Below are 26,571 nucleotides of genomic sequence, written 5' to 3' on the forward strand. Positions count from 1 at the left end.
TACAGCCTCGCAAAGCCTCCAAAAGGAGCAAACGTACCTGCAGAAGTCGTGACTGCCCTCTTGCAACCATCTGATGTTCCCAAACAAAAAAATGAACGAATAACTGAACTTGTCGATAATTTACTGGATGGCGGAAACTTGGCTTCTGCTGCAGAGCTGCTCGAGGAGCACAGCAGCCTGAGCGATCATCAGGGCTGTGTAGACAAAAAAAGTGACAGCAGACTAATTTTTTATGTAGCTGGGTATGTTGTAAGAAAAATCCTTAAAAGATTTCCTTGCCCCGAATGTGCAACATGTTTCAGCACTTCGCCTTTGCAAGCCGAGTCAAACAACAATGCCTCACTTACTCGAAATTTTGACCATGGAGGCTTAGTTTATCCATCAAGGCCAATTGAACAGCTCATAGCTAAGCTTGAGGACGCATTTACGGTGTTTTTCAGCCGCAATGAGCTACACGCAGATAGCATGGTCAGCTTTCTGCATTTTCTTCAGGGACGTGAGCTTCAAGGTGTGGGCTGCGCGGAGCATGGACGTCGAATTACGACAGAAGTGGTCAAGTTTTACGCCTTGACTAGGATGCATTTCCTTGTAAAGTCGGTAAACAAAGAGCGCGGCGCGCAGCGAGAAAAGAAAAAGTTGCTGAAAATGAGGCGCTGCTCGCACAGGGCACTTCGCACAAAAAAAAGGCATTAGTACATTGTTGTCATGGAATCTTGTGTAATAAAGACGTTCCACCCTGCAATTTGTGCCGCTTCCTTTTCTCATTTCGGTATCATGTACAAAATGCGTTTTTACGCTTCTTTACGGCGCAGTAGGTGAGGCCCGACGTGACGCTTGCATTTGCTCCTGCCGCGGCACACTGTCGGTGTTACAGCTAGTCCGTGTCGAATCTAAATGAGAAGAGAACCTATGGCAGTGTTTGCACCGTCTTTAACACTTTAACGCCCTGTCAAAGCAGTGATAGCAACCCACACACGATCAACCGACTGAACCAGCGAGCACTACCCATAGGGGCTTCTTGCGCCCGCCCGCACGCCAGCGGGCGGCAGCGCCATCTGCCTTGAGCATAGCAAGTTATTTCAGCTGCGCCGGCCCGGTCGCGACACTAGGAAAACCTTCTAGCCTCTGTAGTCCTATGGAGCAGCGTGCGCCAACTTTCGTTAGCTTATTGGCCGTTGAGGGCGCTCGGTTGACCTGTTCGTCTGCTGTCATCATCATCATCGTTTGCCAATTTGCGCAAGATATTTAATACATTTGTTTCGTCTTCTTCTGCTATCTTAACATCAACGATAAAGAAATCCACAATAACGAGTTTTTCCGCTCTGGATGAGTACAAAAAGCGTCTTTCTTTTTATCCGCTTTCTTTTCGTCAGCACCACCGTGCCTAGCATAGATAAATAGATGTTAATGATTACGTGGACAAACGACGAAACTGCCTTCTTTGAAATAAAATGATGGAGGAGGCCATCTTGTTCAACAGGTATAATGTGGCGCCACGCTTCCCGTAGGTGTCTTTCCCTAGCGGCAAAAGGCATGAACTAGAACATGCGCGCTGGAGCAGTGCCAAATGTGCAGGTCTGTAGTTCAGTAGGTCTTGGTTGCTACTTTGGCGACTTTGGCTACGTACGCGGATAGCTAGGCTTAACGTCTCGAAAATCACTGAATTATCTCAACAACATGGGCTAGTAGTCACTTAAACCTCAACGTATGGGTAAGAGTATGCGAAATAAAAGCGAACCGCTACCATTTGAGTGAGCTATCGCCTCAAAGAATCCAGCGGTGACATGCATTTATTCCGAAGCGGGCGAGCAGGGCGCCGCCATGTTTGTTTACAAGCGAACGCTAACTCTCTCCGCAACGCTGAAGAGTTTCCGTAAAGTGTTACCGGCCCGGTAATGGGCGCGCATGCGCAGATGTCGCCAGCCGAGCCCGGTAAACGGTAACCGAGCCCGGTAAACGGTAACGTAAACACGGTAACGATATGCTATATCTCTCTAATGCGATGCACAGCAGCTCAGCACTCTAACCTCTGAGACCTTTTTCCACCCGTCTAGAGACCATCCACCTAAACAGGCGTCCACCAGCCCCATACTTTCCCTGGCGGACTACGATCACTTAAGACGCACATAAACACTCACTTTCCCCAATCTCCGCCACTTACACCGGATCCGCCGAATATTATACGCAGATACATGTCTCCAGTGGGGTGATATTCCTAAGTTCACACACATTGCATGGACATGCCCAGCTTAAACCAACCACTTAAAGCTGTCAAACGTGGCGCAGGAGCATTGGGAGGTGACGATGGCCAGCGGCATCCTGGAAGACCAGGAGGTGGTAGTCGCCATCGCCAAAGCATCAGCCGGAGCCACACGGGTCTTGGACGGAGACCACCTGGTCTTGTTCAATCACCTCATTCTTTGCTCTCAATAAATGATCCTTCCTTCCTTCCTTCTTCCGCCGCGGTGGCTCAGTGGTTATGGTGCTCGGCTGCTGACCCGAAAGACGCGGGTTCGATCCCGGCCGCGGCGGTTGAATTTCTTTGGAGGAGAAACTCTAGAGGCCCGTGTACTGTGCGATGGCAGTGCACGTTAAAGAACCCCAGGTGGTCGAAATTTCCGGAGGCCTCCACTACGGCATCTCTCATAGCCTTAGTCGCTTTGGGACGTTAAACCCCATAAAACCAAAAACCTTCCTTCCTTCCTTCCTTCCTTCCTTCCTTCCTTCCTTCCTTCTTTCCTGCCTTTCTTTCTATCTATCTTCCTTCCTTCCTTCATTCCTTCCTTCCCTCCTTCCTTCCTTCCTTCATTCCTTCCTTCCTATGGGAAGCATCGCGACTGATCGACTGATAGTATCAAAGAGCTGACATCAGCGTAGAGGTAAAAAGATATGTTTTCTTTCTCGTCGTCCACTGTGGGCGAACAAGTGATACTGGAAGCTGCATAGTGACCACACGGTATGAAATCCCCCACTCCGAACAGAAAATGAGCCGAGGTATCACATGTCTCATATGCCTAAAGTCAGGCTGCAATGAAACACACTCGTGAAACTTCCCGGGTAAACGCGATCGACGTAGGGCGGGACCACAGGTATCAAATTTTTCAGAGGCACCACAATCTGGTTTACTTAAGATTTATTGCAAATTAGGAGAACCCGGGAATTCCGGCTTTCAAAACATTAAACTAATGTGTACACCGACGGTTCTAATCAAAGAACAAAGGTTAATCGAAGTTATCTAAAACAGGTGTGAAAAGTGGGAATTGCTGTGGTTATTCTGTCTCTTGCGTCTTTTGCGACAGTAATAAGATAGGTAAGAAAAGCTGTTCTTTTTTTTTCAGCCGACAATAAAAATCATGGAAGGGTAGCTCCGGCGGCTGCACGAGCCGCATAGCGGTCAACTCTTGCTCCAGAGGGCGCTGTTTCCCCACAGCGACACGCGCTCCACGAGGGCAGCCTCCAGAAGAAGCTGAAGACGGCTACGATGGAAGCTAGGCCTCCGGGAGGAGACCCACTTTCCCCCGCTGAGGGCGGTCGCCCCACGACTCGCACTCCCATCCTGCGAAGTAAGCGCCTGCAATCGGCAGGCACCTGCCTCGGCTGCGCATGCGGGGTCGCTGTGCCCACAGCCATCGCCGCGCTGGCCTGGTTCGCTGTCCACTGGTCCGCCCAGCGGATCAACGCGAGTGACCCCGGGACGACGTTCTGCTGCTCCAGCGAGGCAGCCACGCTGTTCGCCGCCATCGACAACAAGCAGCAGCCCTGCACAGATTTCTTCGCGTACATCTGCAAGAACGCCCTCGAGGACGGCCTCGTACAGCGTGACGTGGCACGCGACTTGCTGGTAAGCCATTTGCGCACGGGGACTACACTTGCTCAAATGTTTAGGGGAATCCCCCAAGGTAGAATAGGTAAGTAACAAATGAGTAATTACTCATTGACGAGGACCAGGGCAATTTTTTTTTTAACTATGAAGTTTCTGAGAAAGCCGTATAGCTTTCCTATGTAGCCGTTTGGCTGCGCTGGGGTGGATGTCGGTAAGTAATTACTCCCTTAGTACAAACCTACTCTACCTTGGGGGATTCCCCTAAACATTTGACCAACACAGTTACCACTTCGAGTTATTGATGAATTCGCTCTCGCCCTACTTTAAGCTTGCCGTCCCGGTTAGCTCAGTTGGTAGGGCGACTGCTCCGGTGAAGCGGTGGTCCCGGGTTCAAACCCCGGACCAGGACGAATTTTTCATTAACTACGATGTTCCTGAGAAAGCTGTAGAGCTTTCCTTTGTAGCCGTTTGGCTGCGCTCGGGTGGATGTCAATGAGTAATTACTCCCTTATTACAGAGACTACACTTCTTGAAGAAACGCAGCAGCAAGAAAAACGGAGACGAAATAGACACATCTAGGACAGGACGAATGCTGCACTTCCGACTGATTTTTAGTTGGAAGTCCAGCATTCGTCCTGTCGTATGTGTGCATTTCGTCTCCGTTTTTTTCTTGCTGCTACGTTTCTTCAAGATGGATCAATGCCAACTGACCCAAACTTCAATGCTTTTACTACACATCTAGATTCAACGAGGGTACACAAGCAAACAAAAAAGAGCAAAAACTAAAATTGGACACAACTCAAGAACGCAGCGGGTTTCCCCGCTCAAACCAGCCAATGGCTTTGGCCGATTATCATGAGCCCGCTAGCGTGACAATGCAGGGAGCGCCGTCACAATGCAGAGGGGGTCCCTTTTTTTGTCCGTCCTTTTTTCGTGTGCGCTGCTAACACCTACATCATGAAAAACCAACTAGCCCAAGAAAAGACGATTTGGGTCTATCCCCGTACATAGAGGAAAGAGGAAGAAAGCCAGGTGAGCTGATGAGACTAAGAAGTTTCTGGGGGTAAGGTGGCTGTAGATGACACAAGAGTAGGTGGAGAGTTATGAGGTAGCCCTTTATCCTGCAGTGGGTGCAGTTAATTAGCCTGGTAGCTGTGATTTAGGAATTTTAATTTTTCTGCGCACCGCCTGCGGCATACTCGGTAGTTCGCCAAAATGAAATGGAAAAAGCGAGTTCCCTGCTTATGTTAGTTGGCAAGTTCAGGAGCTGTTCTGGAGTTCTTAAGCGCCCGAGTTCAAAACTTACGCTGTACTTCACTCCAAGCCGCCATTTCGAAGCCGTTGTTCGCGAACGTACTACGGTCACACGACCTGAGTTTACCAATCTCAACTAGCGCCCATTTCCTTAACCACAAAGGTTAAGTTTTAATTTCCTACCAAAATGAACGCGGGGGTTTTCTCATTTGGCATGCAGTAAGGTTGGCAAGGACCTTTTTTACCCCGGGCAGTTTCGCGGAAGTACTGGACAGTGCCCTTCCCGATTCATATCAGTCAACCATAACATGTATGGACGTCTCATCAACAGACTAAAAAGCTGCTACAAACAGGAACGTCTGTGCGCTGCGGAATGAAAGGTCCAATTGTTGAGACACGTGGCAAACGAAAACACTATCTTCGGTTTAGCATTTCTCAACCTTGTCCTTTTGTTTGTACTGCGCTGCCTACAAAACACCACACAAAAGATTGCTTTTGGCGTCTATGTTCTTGATCTCCACTACATGCCCCTTACCTCAGTGAATGACCCAATGATGTAACGCGAGTGTCCTTGAGGGGCTGTGTTTCGGTAGAGGTCAGTTCCTGCAGCGCATCTGTGTTTCTTAACAGATCTTTAATGAGGCGCTTGGCTCTGGGCTACTGTTTTCTCTCTGTAGTGGGACATCACCTCTGACATCATCAAGGGCACCCAGGACTACGGCAGTGAGGCTGCGGCCGCACTCCACACCCTTTACACATCATGCGTCAAAGAGATATGGCAGGAGGACCTGCGAGCCAGGGACCTTGCGGCGACCGTGCTAGAAATCGCCAACAGCACCACGCGAACGAGTGGCGAAAGCTTACTTCGCTTGGCCCTTGCAGTGGACAAGAGGAACCACTTGCCGTTCATCTTCGATGTAAGGAGCTTACCCGGCCAAAAAACCCGGCTCACGTTCGCTAGGGGGACACCTCGAGTCGCCGACCACGAACGTAAATGCGATCCTTCCTGCTACGGCGTCACGCTCTCCGTCCTTAATTCGCACTTTCACGCTAATTACACCAGTGAGGACATCTCGAAGTGGGAACAGCAATTGCCTCCTAGTGTCCGAAGACGAACATCTGTGTCTTTGAGAGAGATTAGCGAAGCTTTGGACCATCTAGAACTGTCCCAACTCAAAGCCATACTCTTCGAGTACTTTATAGATGTTGAACGTGTGAAAACAATCTTGGCCATAGATAAAAATGGCCTCTTTGCGGACATTCGGCTTCTGATAGACGCGCAACATCAGCCGCTGGCGTTGTTCTACTTGTTGCTTCTTGTCGCTCTCGAAGCCATGCACTACATTCAACAGGGCAGCACGCTAAGTTCACCTAATATGCGTAGCGAGGAAGTCTGCCAAAGTCACGTGCACCTCAACTTCCACCTATGGCGCATTACGTACGTGGCGGCGCTAGAGAGTCCCGCTAAAGATAACCAACTGCACAACATCTTCGAGCCCACGCGGCGACGATTCATTGACTATGGCCCACTTCGGCGGTTGGTGGCAGCCAGAAACGACACTCAGCACTTCCGGTCAATAGTCGGCAACATAAAGCTCGTGCTGCCTGGCGACCTGGTCTTCCGGGAACCAGCCGTGCCGCACATGACCTCCCGGGGCTTCGCCCGGAACTTCTTCTTGGCTCTGAACTTCGAGTTCGAAGCTAAGAAGGAGACGGCGCGACGAGGTGTGCCCTGGTTTCGAGACAATCCCGACAACAGAGCTGCGGACCGCGTGTTCTTTGCGGATGGGACCACTCTGTACGTGTCATCTCTGGGCTACAGATGGCTGAGTTCCTCTACCGTCGACCCGCTTTTCGCCGACGCTGCCGTGATTGCGAGTCGCATGGCCGCCATGCTCTGGATTAAACTAGTCGGCTGGAAGGGCTGGTCACGAGAGACAAAGGCGGCCCTACAATCGCACAGGTGATGTATATTACTCGGACGTTAATTCCGAAAAAAAAACAATCGCTGCGTGCAAGAACGCTGAAAGAAAGGGTTCTTGTACGGATCAGGCTGTTTTGTTAAGGCTTCCATCACATTCGAGATGAAATTTGGGCTATTCCTAGCATGCTAGAACGTGAAAGCCATCGCGCTGGCTCAGTGGTTATGGCGCTCGGCTCCTGAACCGAAAGACGCGGGTTATATCCCGGCCGCGCCGGTCAAATTTCGATGGAGGCGAAATTCTACAGACACGCGTACTGTGCGATGTCTGCCAATATCCCTCAAGAGTTTCACAATATCCCTCAAGATAAAAGTATACAACCGCTGTATCTTACCGGTACTCACTTATGGGGCAGAAACGTGAAGGCTAACAAAGAGGGTTCAGCTTAAGTCAAGGAGAACGCAGCGAGCTATGGAAAGAAAAATGATAGGTATAACGTTAAGAGATCGGAAGCGGGCGGAGTGGATGAGAGAACAAAGGCGCGTTAATGACATCCTAGTTGAAATCAAGAGGAAGAAGTGGGCTTGGGCAGGGCATATAATGCGAAGGCAAGATAGCCGCTGGTCCTTAAAGGTAACGGAGTGGATTCCAAGTGAAGGCAAGCGTTGCAGGGGGCCTCAGAAAATTAGCTGGGCGGATGAGATTAAAAAATTTGCTGGAATACGGTGGCCGCAACTGGCGAAGGAGAGGGTTACTTGGAGAGACATGGGAGCGGCCTTTGCCCTTCATTGGGCGTAGTTAGGCTGATGATGATGAAGATGATGCGGTCAAACCGTTCGAATCATGAACGAGACGACAGCGGTCTGTCACCGGAATGGTTAGGATTTCCTTCAGCTGACAGTGAACCGAGCAAGGAGTACTTGAGAGAAGACTTTTAAGTGCTACTAAACAACCGAATTTGGGAACAAGAAAACGAATGCTGATAATGCACTCGAAATGTACACACGCAAGGTTATTGATGATTTTACTCGACAAGGAATCGTGTAGTGAGTAGGCTTATACCCAATGGGCTTTGGAACTCTTTCGGACGTCCCGCGGACGTCATGAACGTTCGCTGTACATCTATGGGACTTTTAATGTCCATTGGGTAGTCACTCATTGGCAGTAACTGGAAGGTGCTGCTGACAGCAAACTGTGGAAGATTGAGTGAAGTATGCGCATGTTTCACTCTTTTAAGGTTATCTCTGTCGATGCTTTTCAAGCAGGGAATGCGTGCTGAGCGCCTCACGCGCAAAGTACCTCGTATCCGTGCACCCCGTGGTGGAGCTCAAAATGGGGCTACAAGTCGCCGCCATTGTCGGGGCTGCAGGTAGTGCCCATGGCGAGGCCGCCACACCAGTGGCCGCCAGAGCTAGCTGGTACACGATGCAGGACGCCTGGAGCCTCTACCGGATGTCGGAAGCCCAGTACTTCTACGCCCGCTTCGCCTACTACCGTTGCAGCACCTCATCGCAGGCTAGAGCCTTAGTGAACGAACTTGTAAGGGGCAACATTGACTGCGCTACAGCGGTTCAGTGCCCGCGCAACAAGTACGTCGTTGAACAAGGTGACTGCGTGAACATTACTGTGCAGAATAGTTGACACTGATTGATGTGAGCGTGAGGTTGTTAAGGACGTAAGCGCCTTGTTATGTTGGTGGATCTTTTTGAGTGCCCACCCTGTACGTCGTTTTTTTTTTTGTCTTCTTTGGAGAGAATCTAGGTCACTTTGCAGATGTTTGACCACCACACTTTAGATATAGAGAATCGTATGATTATCTAATTTCTCTTTTTCAGTTATGTATGCTGCTTACGATTATTCAGCTTTATTTTTTGTTTTACATTTACGAGGCATCTCCAATTTGTTATATCTACAAAGGTTTATTCAGACAATGGTACATTTCTCGTCACGAGCTATTCCACCATTTGAGGTTGCTAGAAAAACGTATCTGCTTACGCGGTCAACCGCACGACGGAATATTGCAGCATGCAGTTTCCGTAAATTAGGAGTGTGAAAATAACTCTGCATTTCAGTTAAGACTTGCCTTTTTTTTTCAATATAGCTATTCTCACGAGTCAGCTTTAGTGATCAGCTTTCTTATGAGGCTTCAAATATGTCTAATTAAATTTCGCGCGTTTGGAGTGTTCATGTGCTGTCAAATTCTGCTCTGTAACCTTCCGCTGGCTAAGGACGTCCAGAATCTGAGCCTTCCAGTGAAGCTCACCCTTGTTCCTTAAATAACTTTTATTCGCGCTGGCTTTCAGGGCTCGTTTTTTAGTCGCAGGTACTGCTGGACCTTATTGGCTTCACTAATCCGGGTTACACTTAAGATGGAAATGACATATTCAGCCTTCCAGTAGATCTGGGTTTTAGGGATAGTGGAAGCAAAACTGACACACCTGCTATAGAGACGACCAAGAGAAGACAGGAGTATTTCTCCAGCAGCACAGCTAGTTGGCCCACATGGGCGTCCGGAGGGGGGGGCAAGGGGGGGCGGTTGCACCCCCCTGGAAAATCACTCACTCGAACCGTGAGTGATGGCCGCACACCAGGGGCGGTGGTGCGCTCAGTCAAAAGGGTAAAAGCAGCCCCGCATGGTCACATCTGCGAAATGCCGCGTCCGGGCGTGCGTCGTTCCGCCGTTTTCAAACCACGCCATCGTTAGCTCTACTGAAGGGCGACCTGTTCCAGACATACAGCGGCACCGGCGAGCATGTGTTTCGAGCCGCCTTGAGATGGGTGTCTGTTTCTTTGATCTCTAGAGAGATAGCGACACGGAGGCAGACAGTGCACGGGGCATCTTGTTTTCGCCTATGTCGTTACGCCGGTCACCGATGAATTCTTAAGGAGGGAAGGACAAATCAGCCGTGTCCACCCCCGCTTTGTCGGGCTGCTCAGGGGCAAGCGGGCGATGAGTTGGCGCCGCCGCCGCTCGCTGTCTCCTCCGATCCACGTGTAGCGCAGTTCGGTAGAAGCGCCGCTTTCAGAATCTCCGGCAAAGGGGATTAGCTGCTTTTGTTCACGGCGACGCAGTCTCCCGAGGCGCCCCCACACCAGCGTTCTTTGCGTCTTCTGTGAAAACCAGCGCCTTTGGTCAACGCAGCCCGATGGCGCCTGCCTGGCTCGCCTGTCACCTCTGGCTGGGCCTCAAATCACAACAGCGCCCATGTACTGTGCGTGTCAGTGCATGGTAAAGAGACCCAGGTGGTCGACATTACCCGGAACTCTGTACTACTCCATCCCTCATAGCCTGAGTCGTTTTGGGGCTCTGAACCCCATAAAAACACAAAAACAAATTTTCCGACCGGAGTGGCGAGTGTCCCTTCCCCTCGGAAGTTGCGCGGCGTTCCTTTCACCCCCAAAGTGCGCATTCGGGGATACTGCGGCAAGTAAGCCCTCGCACGTGTGCGCGCCTCTGTGTTTGTGCTTGGGTGTTTTTAGTGGCCGGTTGTCAGCGAAGCTGAGAACAACCAAGACAGCGGACGAGAAAACGAAGAGCTGCGAGCAGTGTGTGTGGGGTTGCTCGACTGTGCGGATGCGCAAGCAAGATGGAACGAGGTGTATGAAGCTGCGAGCGTGCATTTATCTTGTAAATAAGTTTTCGTTGTATATATAGTCATCTTTTGTTTTCAACGTACGCGTTCAACAGTTTTTCCAATCAATGTGTATGATGAGTGTGCACCGAGAGCGTGTAATGAAGCACAGAAGTGAATTTATCACACGTGTAATTACGCAATTCGCCCAGAAAAATCCGAGGCGCCTACAGTTGCTGTTCAAGGAAGACTGACTGAGTGACTGTAGTTGCGTGTTTGCGAACATATTGTGCTGTGTGCTGGTCATCAATCCGGGTGAGTCGAGAACCCGTATGCAGGAAGACTGAGCACTCTTCTCCACGAAGTGATATAGCATCTTTTTGCATTTTTTATTAATTTTAGTTGTTTCTTCGTTGATAAACTCCAATGTACCTCTCCTAGCCGCGCTTTAATTTGCTGTTTGTAATTTTTCTTTCATGTGTGCATTTTGTTTAATTTTTATTTATATATAAATAAATAAATTTACTCCGCAAATAGCGCCTTTTTGCTACGAACATACCCCCCCCCCCCGGGGCACCAACGGGCCCCCCCCCTGCAAAAAATTCTGCGGACGCCCTTGTTGGCTCAATATCCTACAGAGAACCAGTATAAAACCATCTATTTATAATACTGGGTTGATTACCTCTGCTACTTGGGTTGGTGGAGTGAAAGCAGGATTGAGAAATTTTACCCAACGTCACAGAAATCGAAGTAGTATACCTTGCAACATAAAAAAATAGCCTTCAATGGCGGTTAATGCAAAATAATCAGAAGAGGATTGAAAGTTTAAGAAAGGAGGTGGCCATTGGTAAGCTGAATAAATAAATAAATCTGTGTTGATTGGGCGGTATAATAAATTTCGAAAAGTGCCCAGTGATGTGTTTAGAGTTAGGAAAGTGTTCGTGTATTGCAGCAGTGCCCACAGCCTATGGGCTGCTGCCACCTGAGGAGGTGCGTATTTGATTTCTCCCTCGCGTTGGATTACACACGGGCAAAAACACGTTCAGCTTTGAGACGCTGAACTCACGGCACACTTACTCAAATAACCACCAGTCGGCCTTGCTCAGTGCATTATGGTGTTTGCAGCGCAATATGCGATATAGATGTAGCCAGGGTACGTTCCTGTGCGTAACCCAGCGTGTCGCACGGCACATCTTCTGCCCGGCCACGTAAGCAGCCGCTTGTGAATGAGCTCGTTGGCTGTGTTTCATCGTCACTGGGCTTGCCGTTTTCTAACTCGCATGTCCTCCACATCAAAAAAAAAAAAACTAGGCGACGATTTGATTTGGCCGAACCGAGTTAAACGTACCGAAAGCTGCGGTACGAAGCTGCCGGTTTTATGCAACTCTCGGTGGTGACGTCACACCCACACTCCGTTACGCCATAATTACGTGTAATCACGCGAAGGTCACGTGACTTCATCCACACCTTCACACCAAGTGTATGGTCAAGGGTGACAGGCCAAGCGCCATAACCACTGAACCTCGCGGCGGTTGATCCCGGCCGCAGCGGTCGAATTTCGATGGAGGCGAAATTCTAGAGGCCCGTGTGCTGCGGGATGTCAGTGCCCGTTCAAGAACCCCAGGTGGTTGAAATTTCCGGAGCCCTTCACTACGGCGACCCTCATAGCCTGAGTCACCTTGTGATGTTAACGAGCCCCCCGCCCAAAAAAAAAAAACAACAAAACAAACAAAAAGGGTCAAAGGCCAAGGCTCAAGGTCAAAGCGCAAGGCATAAGCGCATACCAACACCAGCCATAGCTCAGCCAAGGTTGTTAGCGCAGCACCTTAGTGTAGCTTTCGCAACAAAACGAACGTATGCAAAATAATTGCAGTCTGAGCTCTCCTTTCATAGCTGAAGCGATGTGTTCATCTAAGTTTTTGCAAGTAGGTGTCACGGCGGCCACAGTCTTGAAGTCTTTCTGCGGTCTCATGGACTCGCCAAATCTATTTGTTCTTGGCTCATACGGGGGTCAGTGTTGCATTGATGCCTTGATGAGTGCGACCATGGACTGTATAAGTTCTTGTGCGTATTATTGTGCTGTAATAGCCCCTATTAACAGCAATAGGTCGGCTTGCGCGTAATATTTCTTTATAATGTCTGCTGGTCTCCTCTCTATTATTCAGAAAAGTTACTGTAGCGTACCGTTATTGAAAGTTGAGCGCAACTGGAAAAGCTGTGTATCAATTTCCCTGAATATCTGGCACTTGGGGCTCTATGGTAGGTCTGGAAAAAAGCCAGATCAAGAAAATATTCCCTAAAAAATAAATTTGCCAGCGTCGCATGTCATTTTCAGTTCTTGGGCTCCGATTATTTTTCTAAATCAACGGAGCTGCAACGCTTGAAGCGGACTCTATTCAAAGTGTCCCAGTCTGCTTGGACAACAGACCAACGTCAACCGCGATGTTTACTTTTCACGATTCAGCAGGTCAATGACACCAGACTTTCTTTTAACCTGCAGACAGGATGGGTCAGCTATGCTCCAACCCCGAGTTTGTATAGCCTAGTTCATGTTTGTTAACTAGGAAGACATCGTCATTACACACAATGTCAAAAGCGAAAATAAAACGGTGCTCAGCACCACTTTCCGGTGAAAAGTCAGGCGAAACTTTCCGTTTTCGTTCTCGAAACTTTCAAGACGAACACACCCTTGCGCCAAGCTGTAGGACCGAGAGAAAGGCGTCTCCGGCGCGCGGCGATTCGCGGCCGAGCCGGGAGACCGCCGGGTGTGACATGAACAGCGGGATTACGCCGCCATTGGCCAGGTGGCGCCACATACCCGGGCGGTGCTAAACAGCACGGAAACTTGTACCGGCCGCGTTTTCAAAACCGCCATTTCAAGCGTGGTGGTAGGTGTTGTTCCGCAAGAGAATTCGGCACAGGTACCGTGCGGAAGCGGTGAGTTTTCCATTCTTTCTTTCACGGTTGTAGTGTGGTCACTGCACCAGATTCTACGACCAGCAGCCGCTGGTTACACCATGGGACATGTAAAGCGCGAATAACGACGCTCTGTACAAAGAACCGAGAAGAGCGAGCTGCGCTGTTCATTCAGGTTGACGTCTTTTCTCACGTGCGCTGTGCTCAAGTGATTGTCTTCACCGCAGAGGTGTTTTATGGTCTGACCGCTTTAAACCGTCATGTTAATCAGAGGACGGATTGCGCGGCTGCAGCTCGCGGACACATGTTAGTCGCGGACTCATGTTGATCGCGGACTCGTGTTAGTCGATGTTGTCGAAGCTACAGTGAACTAGAAGTATGTTGCTGAAGGCGTAGTGCATGAATACTAGTGCAGGCACTGTGAGCAACGAATTAATGCACCTAATAAATTCTTATGTGATGTGTAGATGCGAGAGCATTCCGTGTTTCTGCCACAACGTTGTCAACGCTAGGACCAATGAACCCATTGAACGCCGACGGCCTAAATTAGTGGCATTTGAGTAAATCAAATGGCGCAGTAATTGTTTCATTTCTCGGTGGACACCTGAACAGCACTGCTTGTTCCAGTGCCGCTTTTCTGCCGGAATGCCTGCCTGCCACGAGTTTCTGATAACGGCAGGTTTTCGCACAATGAGCCAAGTAATGCTCTCTCATTAGTATACGTCAAAACAGCACAGGAAAACAGTAGCTCTGTGCGGCGCAGCGTTGTAGTATAGCGCTTATTGCGTAACTATGTAGGATACAAGCATTGACAAAAAAAAAACAGTAGTTTGTATTAACACGTTTTGGCGGGCTAGTTGGTTAAGCATCTTGAATAAACAGCGCGAACGAAGACGAGCACAAAAGACAAGAAAACAAAAGACAGCGCTGTGTCGTCCGTTTTCTTGTCTTTTGTGCTCGTCTTCGTTCGCGCTGTTTATTCAAGAAGTAGTTTGTACAGTGAATCAAACAAGCCAGATGTATCAAAATTATTCTGCTTTTTATTTATTCTAATGATTATTGTTTATAGGCAAGGAGAAGATATGTTCTGATTTTTGTTTCGGAGGAATTCTGCTCGGTGGTCTCGAATGTGGGTATAGTCTTATAGCGCCCGGCGACGCTATAAAGCGCCGGCGCTAAGATCGGCGTTACAGCGCGCGCTAGAAAGAGAATAAAGATGGACCGCGCGTGCTCGGGGCGCACGCCCGGCACGGGCAGTTCGGAACTAGAAGCCTGCCACGCTGGTCGTCTCTCTCTGGTGCTCCGCTGCGACCCCGCTAATCCTCAACAGTGGTGACTCCGGCCTAAGACATGACCGACCCCAGCAACCTACCGCCCTCAGGCGGCCTTCCGCCTGACGCTACCTTGCGCCCACGGGACGTCGCAGCTCTCCAGCTCCGCCTACCAACATTCCGGCCGAAGTGTCCGCAGACCTGGTTCGCCCAAGTGGAAGCCGTCTTCCATCTGCACCACGTCACCTCGGAGGCATCTCGGTTTCGTCATTTGCTTTCCAACCTGCCTTCGGAGGTGGCTCAAGAGGTAGCGGACATCATCGCTGCACCCTTGGGCGATACCCCGTACCAGCGACTAAAGCAGGGCATCCTGGACCGCACCACGGCGTCCGAGAGTGCGCGCCTCCAGCAGCTGCTCACCTACGAAGAGCTTGGAGACCGCCGCCCCTCCCAGTTAATAGTATGCGGAAGCTCCTGGGCGAAACCAATGCAGACCCGAATGGCGCACTGTTGCGGCAGCTCTTCCTGCAACGCTTGCCGCAGTCGACCCACATCGTCTTGGCTGCTGCGGGCGACTTGACCCTTGACCGCCTCGCCCAGCTCGCTGATCGAGTCCACGACGCGACTTCTCCTTCCGTCGCCGCCCTCTCTTCTCCACCGGAGACCGCCGTCATTTCACGGTTAGAGGCCCGGATCGATCAGCTGGTCGCTTCTATCGATGCCCTTCGGACGTCCTCTCATGCCCCGCACGGTTTATCCTCAACACCTCGCCGCCGTTCGTCTTCCCCGAGTGGTCCGCACTCGTCCAGTCCTCGCCGTCCGCGTCTCTGCTGGTATCACCGAACTTTCCAGCACAATGCTCGCCGCTGCACTCCACCATGCAACTGGTCGGGAAACGCGCAGCGAGATCACTGACGGCGGCGTGTGACCTCGCTCTTCAACCTGGCCGCCTTTTCGTCGTCATGGATCGCATTTCTGGCCTGCGCTTCCTCATCGACACTGGTGCCGAAGTCAGCGTACTGCCGGCCTCCAAAGCAGACCGTGCTTCCAAGTCACATGGACCTACTCTTCGTGCGGCCAACTCAACCTCCATCGCAACGTATGGTCTCCGATCCCTCACTCTGGACATTGGCCTACGGCGCACGTTTCGATGGGTCTTCATCGTCGCCGATCTACATCAACCTATCCTCGGTTCAGACTTCCTGACGCATTTTGATCTGGACGTCAGCATGCGTCACCATCGTCTCATCGACAGCAAGACGCGCCTTTCCATCACTGGCGTTATATCAGCTGTCGCTTCCACTGGAATCCGAACTCTGCTTCCGTCATGCCCGTATGCTCAAGTCCTCGCAGACTTTCCCGAGGTCACGAAGCCTTGTAATCTACATCAGCCACCCAAGCACGGTATCACCCACCACATTGTCACGCGTGGTCCACCTGTCGCAGCTCGCCCGCGCCGCCTCTTTGGTGAGCGTCTGGCTATTGCAAAACGGGAATTCGACCACATGCTCCAGTTGGGTATTATTCGCCCTTCATCCAGTAGTTGGGCCTCACCACTCCATCTGGTGCCCAAGAAAGAACCGGGTGACTGGCGTCCGTGTGGCGACTACCGGGCTCTCAACGCTCACACGGTCCACGACAGCTATCCCCTTCCACACATCCAAGACTTCACTGGACATCTGGATGGCTGCAAGATCTTTAGTAAAGTGGACCTTGTCAAGGCGTACCACCAAATCCCTGTTGAGCCGGCCGATATTCCGAAGACGGCCATCACTACACCCTTCGGACTGTTTGAGTACGTGCGCATGCCTTTTGGGCTACGCAACGCAGCTCAAACTTTCCAAAGATTCATCGCTGAAGTGACGCGTGGTCTCCCGGCGGTATTCGCCTACATCGATGACATCCTCGTCGCGAGTCGTACTCCACAGGACCACGAGCGTCACCTCCGGGAACTCTTTCAACGCCTCCAAGAGTTTGGCTTGGTCGTCAATGCCCAGAAATGCGTCTTCGGCTCTTCTGAGCTCGAGTTCTTGGGCCACCACATCTCGGCGCTGGGAATTCGTCCATTGCCTTCTCACGTGCAGGCCGTTAAGGACCTTCCAGCACCAACTACCCTACGCAAGCTCCGTGAGTTCCTGGGCCTAGTGAATTTTTCACGGCGCTTTATCCCACATTGCGCCGAGCTTCTTCACCCCTTGACTGACCTTCTCCGCACCACGAAGTCCTCATCCTCTGCGATTTCCTGGTCTCCCGAAGCTCAGGCCGCTTTCACGGCTGCCAAACAAGCCCTCGCCGATTCAGTCGTCCTCATCCACCCTAGGACTTCCGCGCCCACTCGCATCATGGTGGATGCTTCCAGCGTGGCCATTGGCGTGGTGCTCCAGCAGAAGATTGACTCCGAGTGGCACCCACTGGGTTTCTTCTCTCGGAAGCTCCAGCCTGCTGAGACTCGCTACAGCGTATTTGGCCGTGAGCTGCTTGCTATCTACTCCACCATCCAGCACTATCGCCACTTCTTGGAGGGCCAGCCTTTTTACGTTCTCACGGACCATAAGCCTCTGGTGTATGTGTTCCGTACGAACTCTTCGAAGTACGTCTCCCGTGAACTTCGTCAGCTGGCCTACATATCGGAGTTCACAACCGATATTCGACATATCAAAGGCACCGACAACGAGGCAGCTGATGCACTTTCACGCATTTCCACCATCGGCGTGTCTCCACCTGCTGTGGACTGGCCATCGCTGGCGCGGGCACAGCTTGAAGACCCTGAGCTGCACGCCCTGCGTGACCACCCTCGAGCACTCCGTCTGCAGCTCGTGCCTCATCCGTTTGTGCCCGGATCACTCTGGTGCGACATATCATCGCCTCTACCGCGACCGTTCATCCCGGAGGCCTTTCGTCGTGCCATTTTCCATTCCCTTCACGACATCTGCCATCCTAGCATTCGGGCCACGCAGCGCCTCGTTACCCAGCGGTACGTCTGGCCGAACATTAACACCGACGTTCGCCAGTGGGCCCGCTCGTGCCTTGCTTGCCAGTCCACCAAAGTGACACGCCATACCAAGACTCCTCCTCAGTCTTTCCTGCCGCCTGGATCACGCTTTGACCATATTCATATCGACCTGGTTGGACCGCTTCCCCTTCTCAGGGCTACAAGTATATTCTGACGATGGTCGACCGCTTCACCCGTTGGCCCGAAGCCGTGCCCATTCCGGACATTACTGCGGAAACAGTTGCCAGAGCCTTCGTTTCGACGTGGGTTTCCCGCTTCGGCTGCCCCGGCATTGTTACCACGGATCGCGGCCGCCAGTTCGAATGCGCCCTCTTCACTTCGCTCACCCGGCTACTCGGCACTAAACACTGCCGCACCACATCGTACCATCCCTGTGCCAACGGCATGGTCGAGCGGTTCCATCGCCAGCTCAAGGCTGCCCTTACTGCGCGCCTGGATCGCGAGCACTGGGTAGATCACCTCCCTATGGTGCTCCTAGGCCTTCGCGCCGTTCTGCGTCGTGACCTTGGCTGTTCGGCGGCCGAACTCGTCTTCGGTACCTCCCTGCGGCTTCCCGGAGACTTGTTCGTACCTTCGGATCCCTCGTCCCAACCCCTGCAATACCTTCACCGCCTACAGGACTGTCTCCAGCACCTGCGCCTGCAGTGCCGCCTCGCTCAACTGCCCATCAAGTCTTTGTGCACCCGGACCTTGCTTCCTCGACGCACGTTTTTCTCAGGCGAGACGCTGTAAAGGCGCCTCTAACCCCTTCATACGATGGCCCGTACCGCGTCCTCACCCGGACGACAAAGTCAGCGACAATCCTGCTTGATGGTCGTCAAGAGGTCGTCTCCCTCGACCGACTCAAACCAGCGTACCTCGAGACACCTCCCCAGGAGCTCCCCTCAGATGTTGCCGGCACACCTGCAGACCTGCTTGCAGCTGTGGCTAATCCATCTCTGCCCCGTCGGCGCGTACATTTCGCCGTTCCGTCTAGGCGGGGGGCCCTATAGCGCCCGGCGACGCTATAAAGCGCCGGCGCTAAGATCGGCGTTACAGCGCGCGCTAGAAAGAGAATAAAGATGGACCGCGCGTGCTCGGGGCGCACGCCCGGCACGGGCAGTTCGGAACTAGAAGCCTGCCACGCTGGTCGTCTCTCTCTGGTGCTCCGCTGCGACCCCGCTAATCCTCAACAGTCTCACTGCCTGGGACTTGAATTGTATCCGACTGTAATGCTTATGCAGTCCTCGCTTGCTGGTTTTAATATCGCCTTTTTCTTGTATTATGAAAGCAGAGTCTGGCAACTGCGAAATGAAACTGGCACGGATATCCGCCTACGTTTAGAGAGAGATAGAAAAAGGAGAAGAACGGAGTCAGGGATGTTAACCACAAAGGTGTTCCTGTTGGCTACCGTGCACTGGGAAAGTGCTTTGCTTCCGCCTTGCGGCGTGAATTTTCGAAACTGATTTTCAATGAGACAGCAGCGCAGTTCCTTTATCGTCGAGTACCCGGAATCGTAGTGGTCTGATGCTTACGCATTCGCTACGACTTAAGACACTAGACGATAACGAAAATGTGAGGTTCTGCTGTCGTACTTTAGATTACGTTAGATTGGACCGCCTAATTGGCGTAGAATGTTCGGAGTGCTATCAAACGATTCAGCGCGTTACGGAGCATAAGATTACTAGTCGAATCAAAGCGTATCATAGGAATTCGCACCGACGACTTTTGGTTCTCTAAGCCTTGACTTCTTGAAACTTCAAATGTCCATAATTGACGTAGGACATCCGAAGCGTTGTCAAACGATTTGCCTTCTTGCGCTGTATATGTTGGCATAAAAAAATGCATATTCGGACATAACGAAAATTGTGTACCGGATATAGCGATTATGGCTAATGACTCAATATTCATTCGATATTGCTAACGCCCGATACCCATAAGCTGCCTCAGCGTATTGCTCTTTTTATTGCTGATTAAGCGCCCGTCCCGCCAAGAAAAATGTATTCGTTTATTTTGGTCGAAACGAACCCGACAAACTTCAAATCATGCTGCACTGTACCCTAGCGCAGCCGGCAGCGTCTTGACCCGCTGCCAAGTTCACCGGAGGAGGGGTTGGGCCTCATTGCCAGCGATCCCGCAAAAGTAAACACGCCGCGAAGCGCCTCGCGCCGTCGCATCTTGGTGCCCTCAAAATCAATGTACTGTGTACTGGGCCGACAGAGGCGCAAAAGTGAGGAACGAGCGAGATGTAATGCTCTAAAAGAGACGATTAATCGTTACTGTACCTATACGTCAAGACAATTTCGTTCTAAGCAGTGCTCACGAAACCTTCTAAAATTAGGAAATAAGAACAGAACCAAAAAAAATTACAACAGCGTGCGTTAATTTTTTCCCCCTTGTTTTTGTGTCCCCTGACCGCCCTTCTTTTCTCGTTTTTCCTTTCTCTTCTGACCAGCGTTTCTTTTTTTTACCCCTTTCAATAATCTGCTCCCAGCAGCTTCCAGCTATTTTCTCTGCCTACTTCTTCCCTTCTTTCTCTCATCGCCCGCTCCCCTCCGTTCGTTATCTCATATTTATCTCCTGGCCGCTTGGACCAGTGACCTCGGACGGGCTTCATCCACGTGACGGCCCACGGTGTGCTCCGTATAGCCCCTCACGCTGTGAATGGTTCATATTCACACTTTTACATTTTCTCCTCTATGCATGTCTATGAAGCTGTCTGCTTACGTATGTATATCTTGACACCAGATTTCTGCGTCTTCGCAGCCATGGAACGAATTGAACGTTTCGGAGACCCACACGCCCTCCTGGAAGTGGAGGACCACGTCGTTCTGAAGCTGGAGACGCCTTGGCCACGGGACGCTCCTCTTCCTCGAGGATGTTCCTTGGGGGACGACAGCGGCGCCCTGCTGGTGACCAACCGCCACTCCCTGGTTGCTGCAAGGAGAATTCTGCGCCGCACGAGGATATCGGGGGCTCTCTTCGCCGGATGCATCGCCTTCAACAGCTCGGAGTTTTTCGAGACCGTCGCGAGAGACATCCTCAGAGATGCTGAGGAGGTGTGCATTGTCCATAACAAGGACAAGGTCTGGAAGCTAGTTAGCATGTTCCCGAACGCCGAGGTTCTCGCCCTACCTCACGACTTTGTCACGCACGCCGTGGAGTTTGACGAGCCTTGCAGGGACCATCGGGCACCCCTGGTCGAGTCCTCGCAGTTGAGACAACTGGTGGGAAGCGTCGAGGGTGCGCACGACGATTATCTTATTCTGTCTGTGGAAACAGTTCGAGCAATCCTGCTGACTTGTCCGCTGGTATGTCCCATTGTTGCTGCTGTGTGCATGATCTTGACTCCGATCGAAATTCATTAATTGTGGTGGTACTCGGCAAAGTAACATCGATAATGGATAGCTGAAGGGGAGATGAGCATGCCGAGTCCAGTCGCAATTAAAACAGATGGCTTAAAATGTGGATATTAGGCATAGCATGTCTTGCTGTATCTAGAACAAATGGGCTAAACATAGGGATATTCAGCATTGCATGACTTGCGTTGTAAAATCTCAAGTTTCTGCACAATTTCGTCCCTCAGAGGCCCGCGTACTGTGCGATGTCAGTGCACGTTAAAGAACCCCAGGTGGTCTAAATTTCCAGTGCCCTTCACTACGGCGTCCCTCATAGCGTGACTTCCTTTGGGACCTTAAACCCCCAATAAAACAGACAAACAAGTGCTGCCGATAGCGGGCAAATGTTCTGAACACTGCAGTATCTCTACGACTCGCACTTCACAACGGTATGTGAAAAACTGATGTATTTTCACGTCTTGTGTAGCAGCTTCGCGCGGATGTTCTTGGGTGGGTATGCCAAGAATTCCGGCGCAGTGAGATTGTGAAACTTTCAACAGACCCAACCTTAAGTATAGTGTCTCCTTATGCAGCCTCTATCGAAATGCGCTTGGTCCTCCCATGTATCGAGCCAGACCTCGAGCAAAGAACATATAATCCACTGTATCTACGGAGGACGGTATCTGTGTCGGGTTCACGAGACGCACGCAGCCACTGGCGTAGACAGATATGTCATCCGCAAAAGCTTTGGGAACACTGCGGCGACTCGCATTGGAGCAATACGAAAGCAAAACGTCCACGTACTATATCGACGTCCGTGGCTGTTCTGACGTTCGTGTGTTATATCGAGGTCCATGACTGTTGTGACGTAAAAGTGTGTTTATCGCGTTTAATTAATTAATTACATCTCATCAACCAATTTTTCCCCACAGCAACATTTTATCACACACTATATGTCACAATTACACATTTATCTTCAGAGAACGACGCAATCGTGAGTACAAAATTGCGGACATGTTTTGCTGACGCGACAGCCATATAATACGCTCACATTAATAAAATGATGATAAAGCTGGCAGATCTTTGTTCGTCCGCGTATGGTCTACAGAAACTCTTTTTTCTGTGTAACTGAGCTTTATTTCTTAAGTTGAACTAGCTCGCCTATAGATATGTACCTCTGCACTCACGTCCACAGATGCTGGACAGAAGATGGTTGCCCGGAAAGAGCTAACAGTTCGCGACTTCCCTCCGCCTCGCAATTTGCACTTGTCTCTGCGAACTTTCCACTAAAGCAACTTCAAGACTACCCTTGCCACTCTAGAGAGATAGAGAGAGAAAACTTTATTTACACAGGAATTCGGGGCACGCCCCAGGGTCCCCGCACGATCCCACTGCACTCAAGTGTTTATGTTCCCAAGGTCCATAACACTGGCAGCCCTGCCGGTTGCGATGGGCTGCACGGCCGGGTCCTCCGAGCGCAGCAGGGTCTCCCAGTCCTCCCAGGTATTGAGGTTCTCTAGGTCGCGCGGGGGAGGGTCCGCGGGGCAGAGGGAAATGATGTGGAGGGAAGAGGCGAAGGGTTCCGGGCATAGAGTGCATGCCGGAGTGGGGAAGGAGGGATGATAGTGGGCTAGGTTAAGGGGTGAAGGGAGAGTGTGTGTCCGTAGTCTGCGCCAGAGAGTTGCGTGTTTGTTATCTAGGCAGGGGTGGGGCGGGGGCTAGAGCTGGCGTGAGGCTCCGTAGGCTTGCGTCAGCTCGCTAAAAGTGTGCACGCTCTCCTTCGTGAATCCCCGATCCGAGTCCACCTGAGCCCGGTTTAAAGAACCTCGGGCTAAAAGGTTGGCGGCCTCGTTTCTGGGATTCCCGGAGTGCTCGGGCACCCATATCAGCTCCACTTGGCGGGGAGGGGGTGCATTGGGCGAGTCCAGTATGCCAAATGCAGGGACATGGACACGGCCTCGAGCAAAATTTAGGATCGCAGTTTTAGAATCACTTAAAATGTACCGGGCTTCCGTGCGGGTGATAGCAAGTGCAATGGCGGCTTCCTCTGCAGCTTCTGGGGAGGTGTCTGGAGGGAGAGGTAGTGTGAGGAGGGCGGAAAAAGAGGAGTCCATCACAGCTGCTGTCGCTTCATCATCCGTGCAGGCAGCGTCCACCCATACGGCGTCCGGCTCGGGGCCGTACGCTCGATGGAGTGCCTACGCACGGGCTCTGCGGCGCTGCTCATGGTGGGACGGCTGCATATTCCTCGGGAGCGGCCTGATGATGAGGTCTTGGTGAAGGGATCGTGGGATGGCGAGGAGGGTTGGGTCGTTGGCCGGTATTTTGATTCCGCGGGTGTCCGGGATATACCGATCTGTGGGGGTTTGTGTGAGCCTGATGTATTGGGCCTGTCGGTGGGCCTGCACCCGTTCCCCGATCGTATTGTGGAGGCCCAGGCCTAGTAATCTGTCTGTGGGTGTGTTGAGGGGAAGGTGAAGTGCTACCTTGAATGCCTTGCGAATCAAAGCATCCAAAGCGTCTATGTCATGTTGTACGGGAGTCATAGAGGCATGAAGGAGCGCGACCTATGTCGCCACTCTAGATTATCTCTTTGAAATTTTCACTGAAGCAAATCTAAGTTGCCTGAATTTCTGTGATGTGTCATTCCGGTTAATGTATGGGGTAATGCACATGTTTCAGTTCGTCATACAATTTATAATGCCTCTGTGATGGTTTTCTTAATAGCAGGCACCTTGTAGCAGTCTCTCCGTTATTATTTCACGGGTATAAAAAGAAATGGTTATGTGAATGTAAAACAAGTTAGGGGCGGTCGGTCAGAATGATGCGGAGCAATTGCGATGAGTTTTTCTTTCACTCGCCAATCTGTTCTAATTCTCATTCTAATTCAAGTCTAATTCCTTTTTTTCGATCACTAATCTATTCTAATTTTGATCTAATCCAACTTTTATTCGTTTCTTATTACAGATATAATGTAATCGCTCCTTTTGTTCATTTGGGCTTAGTCACTGGTAGTCAGATCCATTTCTGCTGAGAGTCATTCTTAGTCCGGCTTCTCCCTGCTCTCCCCTACAAGTGAAGAGGGGGATTTCCTTCTCTCCACCTGCCAACCGTGACAAGAAGAGAGAGAGAGAAATCCTGCTAAGCACCACCTGCTTCTTGCCATGGTTGACAGACACCGATGCCGGACAGTTTTCGCCTCCATCGCCTTCTTAATCCCGGGCCACAAAACCCGCGTCCGCCTTTGCGACGACGCTGGTTAGACAGAAAAAAAACCATCGCAGGAGCTGACGAAATCTCAGAGATGTCATCACTTGCTGACCTCAGTGCGGTGGCATTATTCCTTATTGCGTTCACCAACATTTTGAGCAACCATTCGTCTTAAAGCATTCCGCGTCGTGTCGCACCATATCTATTTGCATATAGCTTACATGTTTCAGTGAAGTTGTAGGCTAGCTTGCGACTGGCGTTCGGACCAATGAATTCAATTCCATGGTTTCTGATACTGCATTTTCTATTGAGGTGTGGTTGAGGTGTCCACCGAAATGTCGATATGTGTAGTTGCGGGCTAACTTGCACCAGCCGCAGTGGCTCAGTGGCTAGCGCGCTCGGCTCCTGATCCGGAGCACCAGGGTTCGAACCCGACCGAGGCCGCAGCGTTTCGATGGAGGCGAAACACGAAAGGCGCCCGTGTGCTGTATGATGTCAGCGCACGTTAAAGAACCCCAGGCGGTCGAAAGTATTCCGGAGCTCTCCACTACGGCACCCCTTTCTTCCCTTCTTCTCTCGTATCTCCTTTGTCGCTTCCCTTGCGGAGCGGTTAGGTGTCCCCCGAAATGTGAGACAGACACTGCGCCATTTCCGCATAGGCCACGGGCATCTACAATTTCGCCTCCATAGAAATTCGACCCCCGCGGCCGGGATCGAACCCGCGTCTTTCGACACAGTAGTCGAGCACCATAGCCACTGAGCCACCGCGGCGGCTCCCAATTATCAATTTCTAGCTTCCGACACAAACTCAAAATTTGTAGCCGCCGCGATGGCTCAGTGGTTATGGTGCTCGGCTACTGACCCAAAAGACGCGGGTTCGATCCCTTTTCAATTTGTAACTTGAGACAGGGGTTTAGACTGATGACATGTGCACATTCAGTTGCATGCTTTAAGGCTCCTTTGAGGTGTCCATCGAGATGTCGAGATTTGAGCGCTTCTGCGCCCTTTCCTTTCCTGAAAAGCCATGCTTTCTAATTCTTCCACGTAAGCAGACTTAAGTGCCCTCAGAATTGTCTTCTGTTCTCATTCGCATAACACTCCCCACTCTTCGTCCCTAACCTACATCTGCCCAGTTGTGCCGCATTGACTCCGTCCACATCCTGGAGGCTTCCGTGAAGCAGGGATGCCCAGCCGCGCCTGCCGTGCGGTCGGAAATGAGTGGTTTCACCCATTTCTCTCTGATCGCTGCGCCGGTCTCTTACCGCTCTGGGCAAGAAGGCATGGCGACCGTGGAAGACATCTTTCGTGCAGCCAGGACCTACAGGCACGTGGAACACTTGCTGGTACGTGCATCCCATCTTCCCGCATTAGTGTACAGCCTTTAACCCCGATTTTAAAGGCGCACCCCCCTCCCCCCTTTGCAGGTGGTCATCACATCCCGGGAAGCACTGGCTGCCGTCTCATCTTTTCGAAACCTTCGCAGTCTGTCGCTGCAGGTGGGACCTCCACTCCACTACACTGAGGTCAATTCGACGCTTCAGCAGGTCTTGAAGACATGGCCTCAGCTGGAGAAACTATCCTTGATGTTCTTCAGTGGCCTGCGGCTCCCTGCCATAGCAAGGCTTTGTCCACATCTCAAGAGCCTAATCCTAGTGGATTGCGAAGGACCCATGGACGAAGTCGCGTTGGGACTCGATGCTTTCCCCAGCCTCGAAGTCGTCAAGTTAGGCATGGGACTGTCAGGGCTGTGTTTCGAGTCACTGTTGGTGTCCACCAGCGGTAGGCTGCGCCAGTTGCACCTGCTCAGTGAAGGGGGTGCCTCATATTTCCTGAAGCTCTGCATGCTTCACCGTGGTCGCATCTCGTTTCCGCGTCTCCAAGAACTGACTCTGAGTACGGATCTGACGGTGCGCAAGTTGGGACTGGAGCCCGAAGACTTGCACCACGTGATGAGGGCCTTGCCCGCGCTCCGCGGCCTGGTGACGGACAGCTACGAAGTGAGGCTCTTCTTCGAGAACTACAGCGTTCCGCGCGACCGTGTCTCTCTATCGTGGTGTACGTGCGTTCATTGCGCGGCACATGACAAGCTCTACTACCACCGCAGAGCCGTGGAGAACCTATTTTCTTCAGTGCTTCGTAGCACGAACACTGAAGGCAGGGTTTCCTAAAGCAGTATCTATTGTCTGTTTTTCCTCTTTGTAATGATGCGCAAGAGACTCGCGCTATTCGCCTGCGAATTGTACGTTTATAATAAAACTTTAGCGAAGCACTCA

The 26,571-nt window shown here is 51.4% G+C and overlaps 1 protein-coding gene across 2 annotated transcripts; it reads left to right on the forward strand.

The window, feature by feature from the left end:
- Positions 1-3,731: 3,731 nt before the first annotated feature.
- Positions 3,732-26,571, forward strand: LOC149330436 (uncharacterized). 2 transcript variants are annotated; one of them, XM_089560985.1, is made up of 4 exons: positions 3,732-3,841; positions 20,517-21,061; positions 25,432-25,641; positions 25,723-26,571. In XM_089560985.1, exons 2-4 carry the CDS (start codon positions 20,519-20,521, stop codon positions 26,464-26,466), a joined length of 1,497 nt encoding a protein of 498 aa, XP_089417111.1. In that variant the 5' UTR covers positions 3,732-3,841; positions 20,517-20,518; the 3' UTR covers positions 26,467-26,571. The 2 variants fall into 2 exon arrangements, with proteins under 2 accessions (XP_089417111.1, XP_089417110.1); XM_089560984.1 differs by lacking the exon at positions 3,732-3,841 and adding an exon at positions 13,452-13,508.

The sequence above is a fragment of the Amblyomma mixtum genome, chromosome 9, assembly GCF_055824585.1.
Source record: "Amblyomma mixtum isolate Tamu chromosome 9, ASM5582458v1, whole genome shotgun sequence".
Classification (NCBI taxonomy): domain Eukaryota; kingdom Metazoa; phylum Arthropoda; class Arachnida; order Ixodida; family Ixodidae; genus Amblyomma; species Amblyomma mixtum.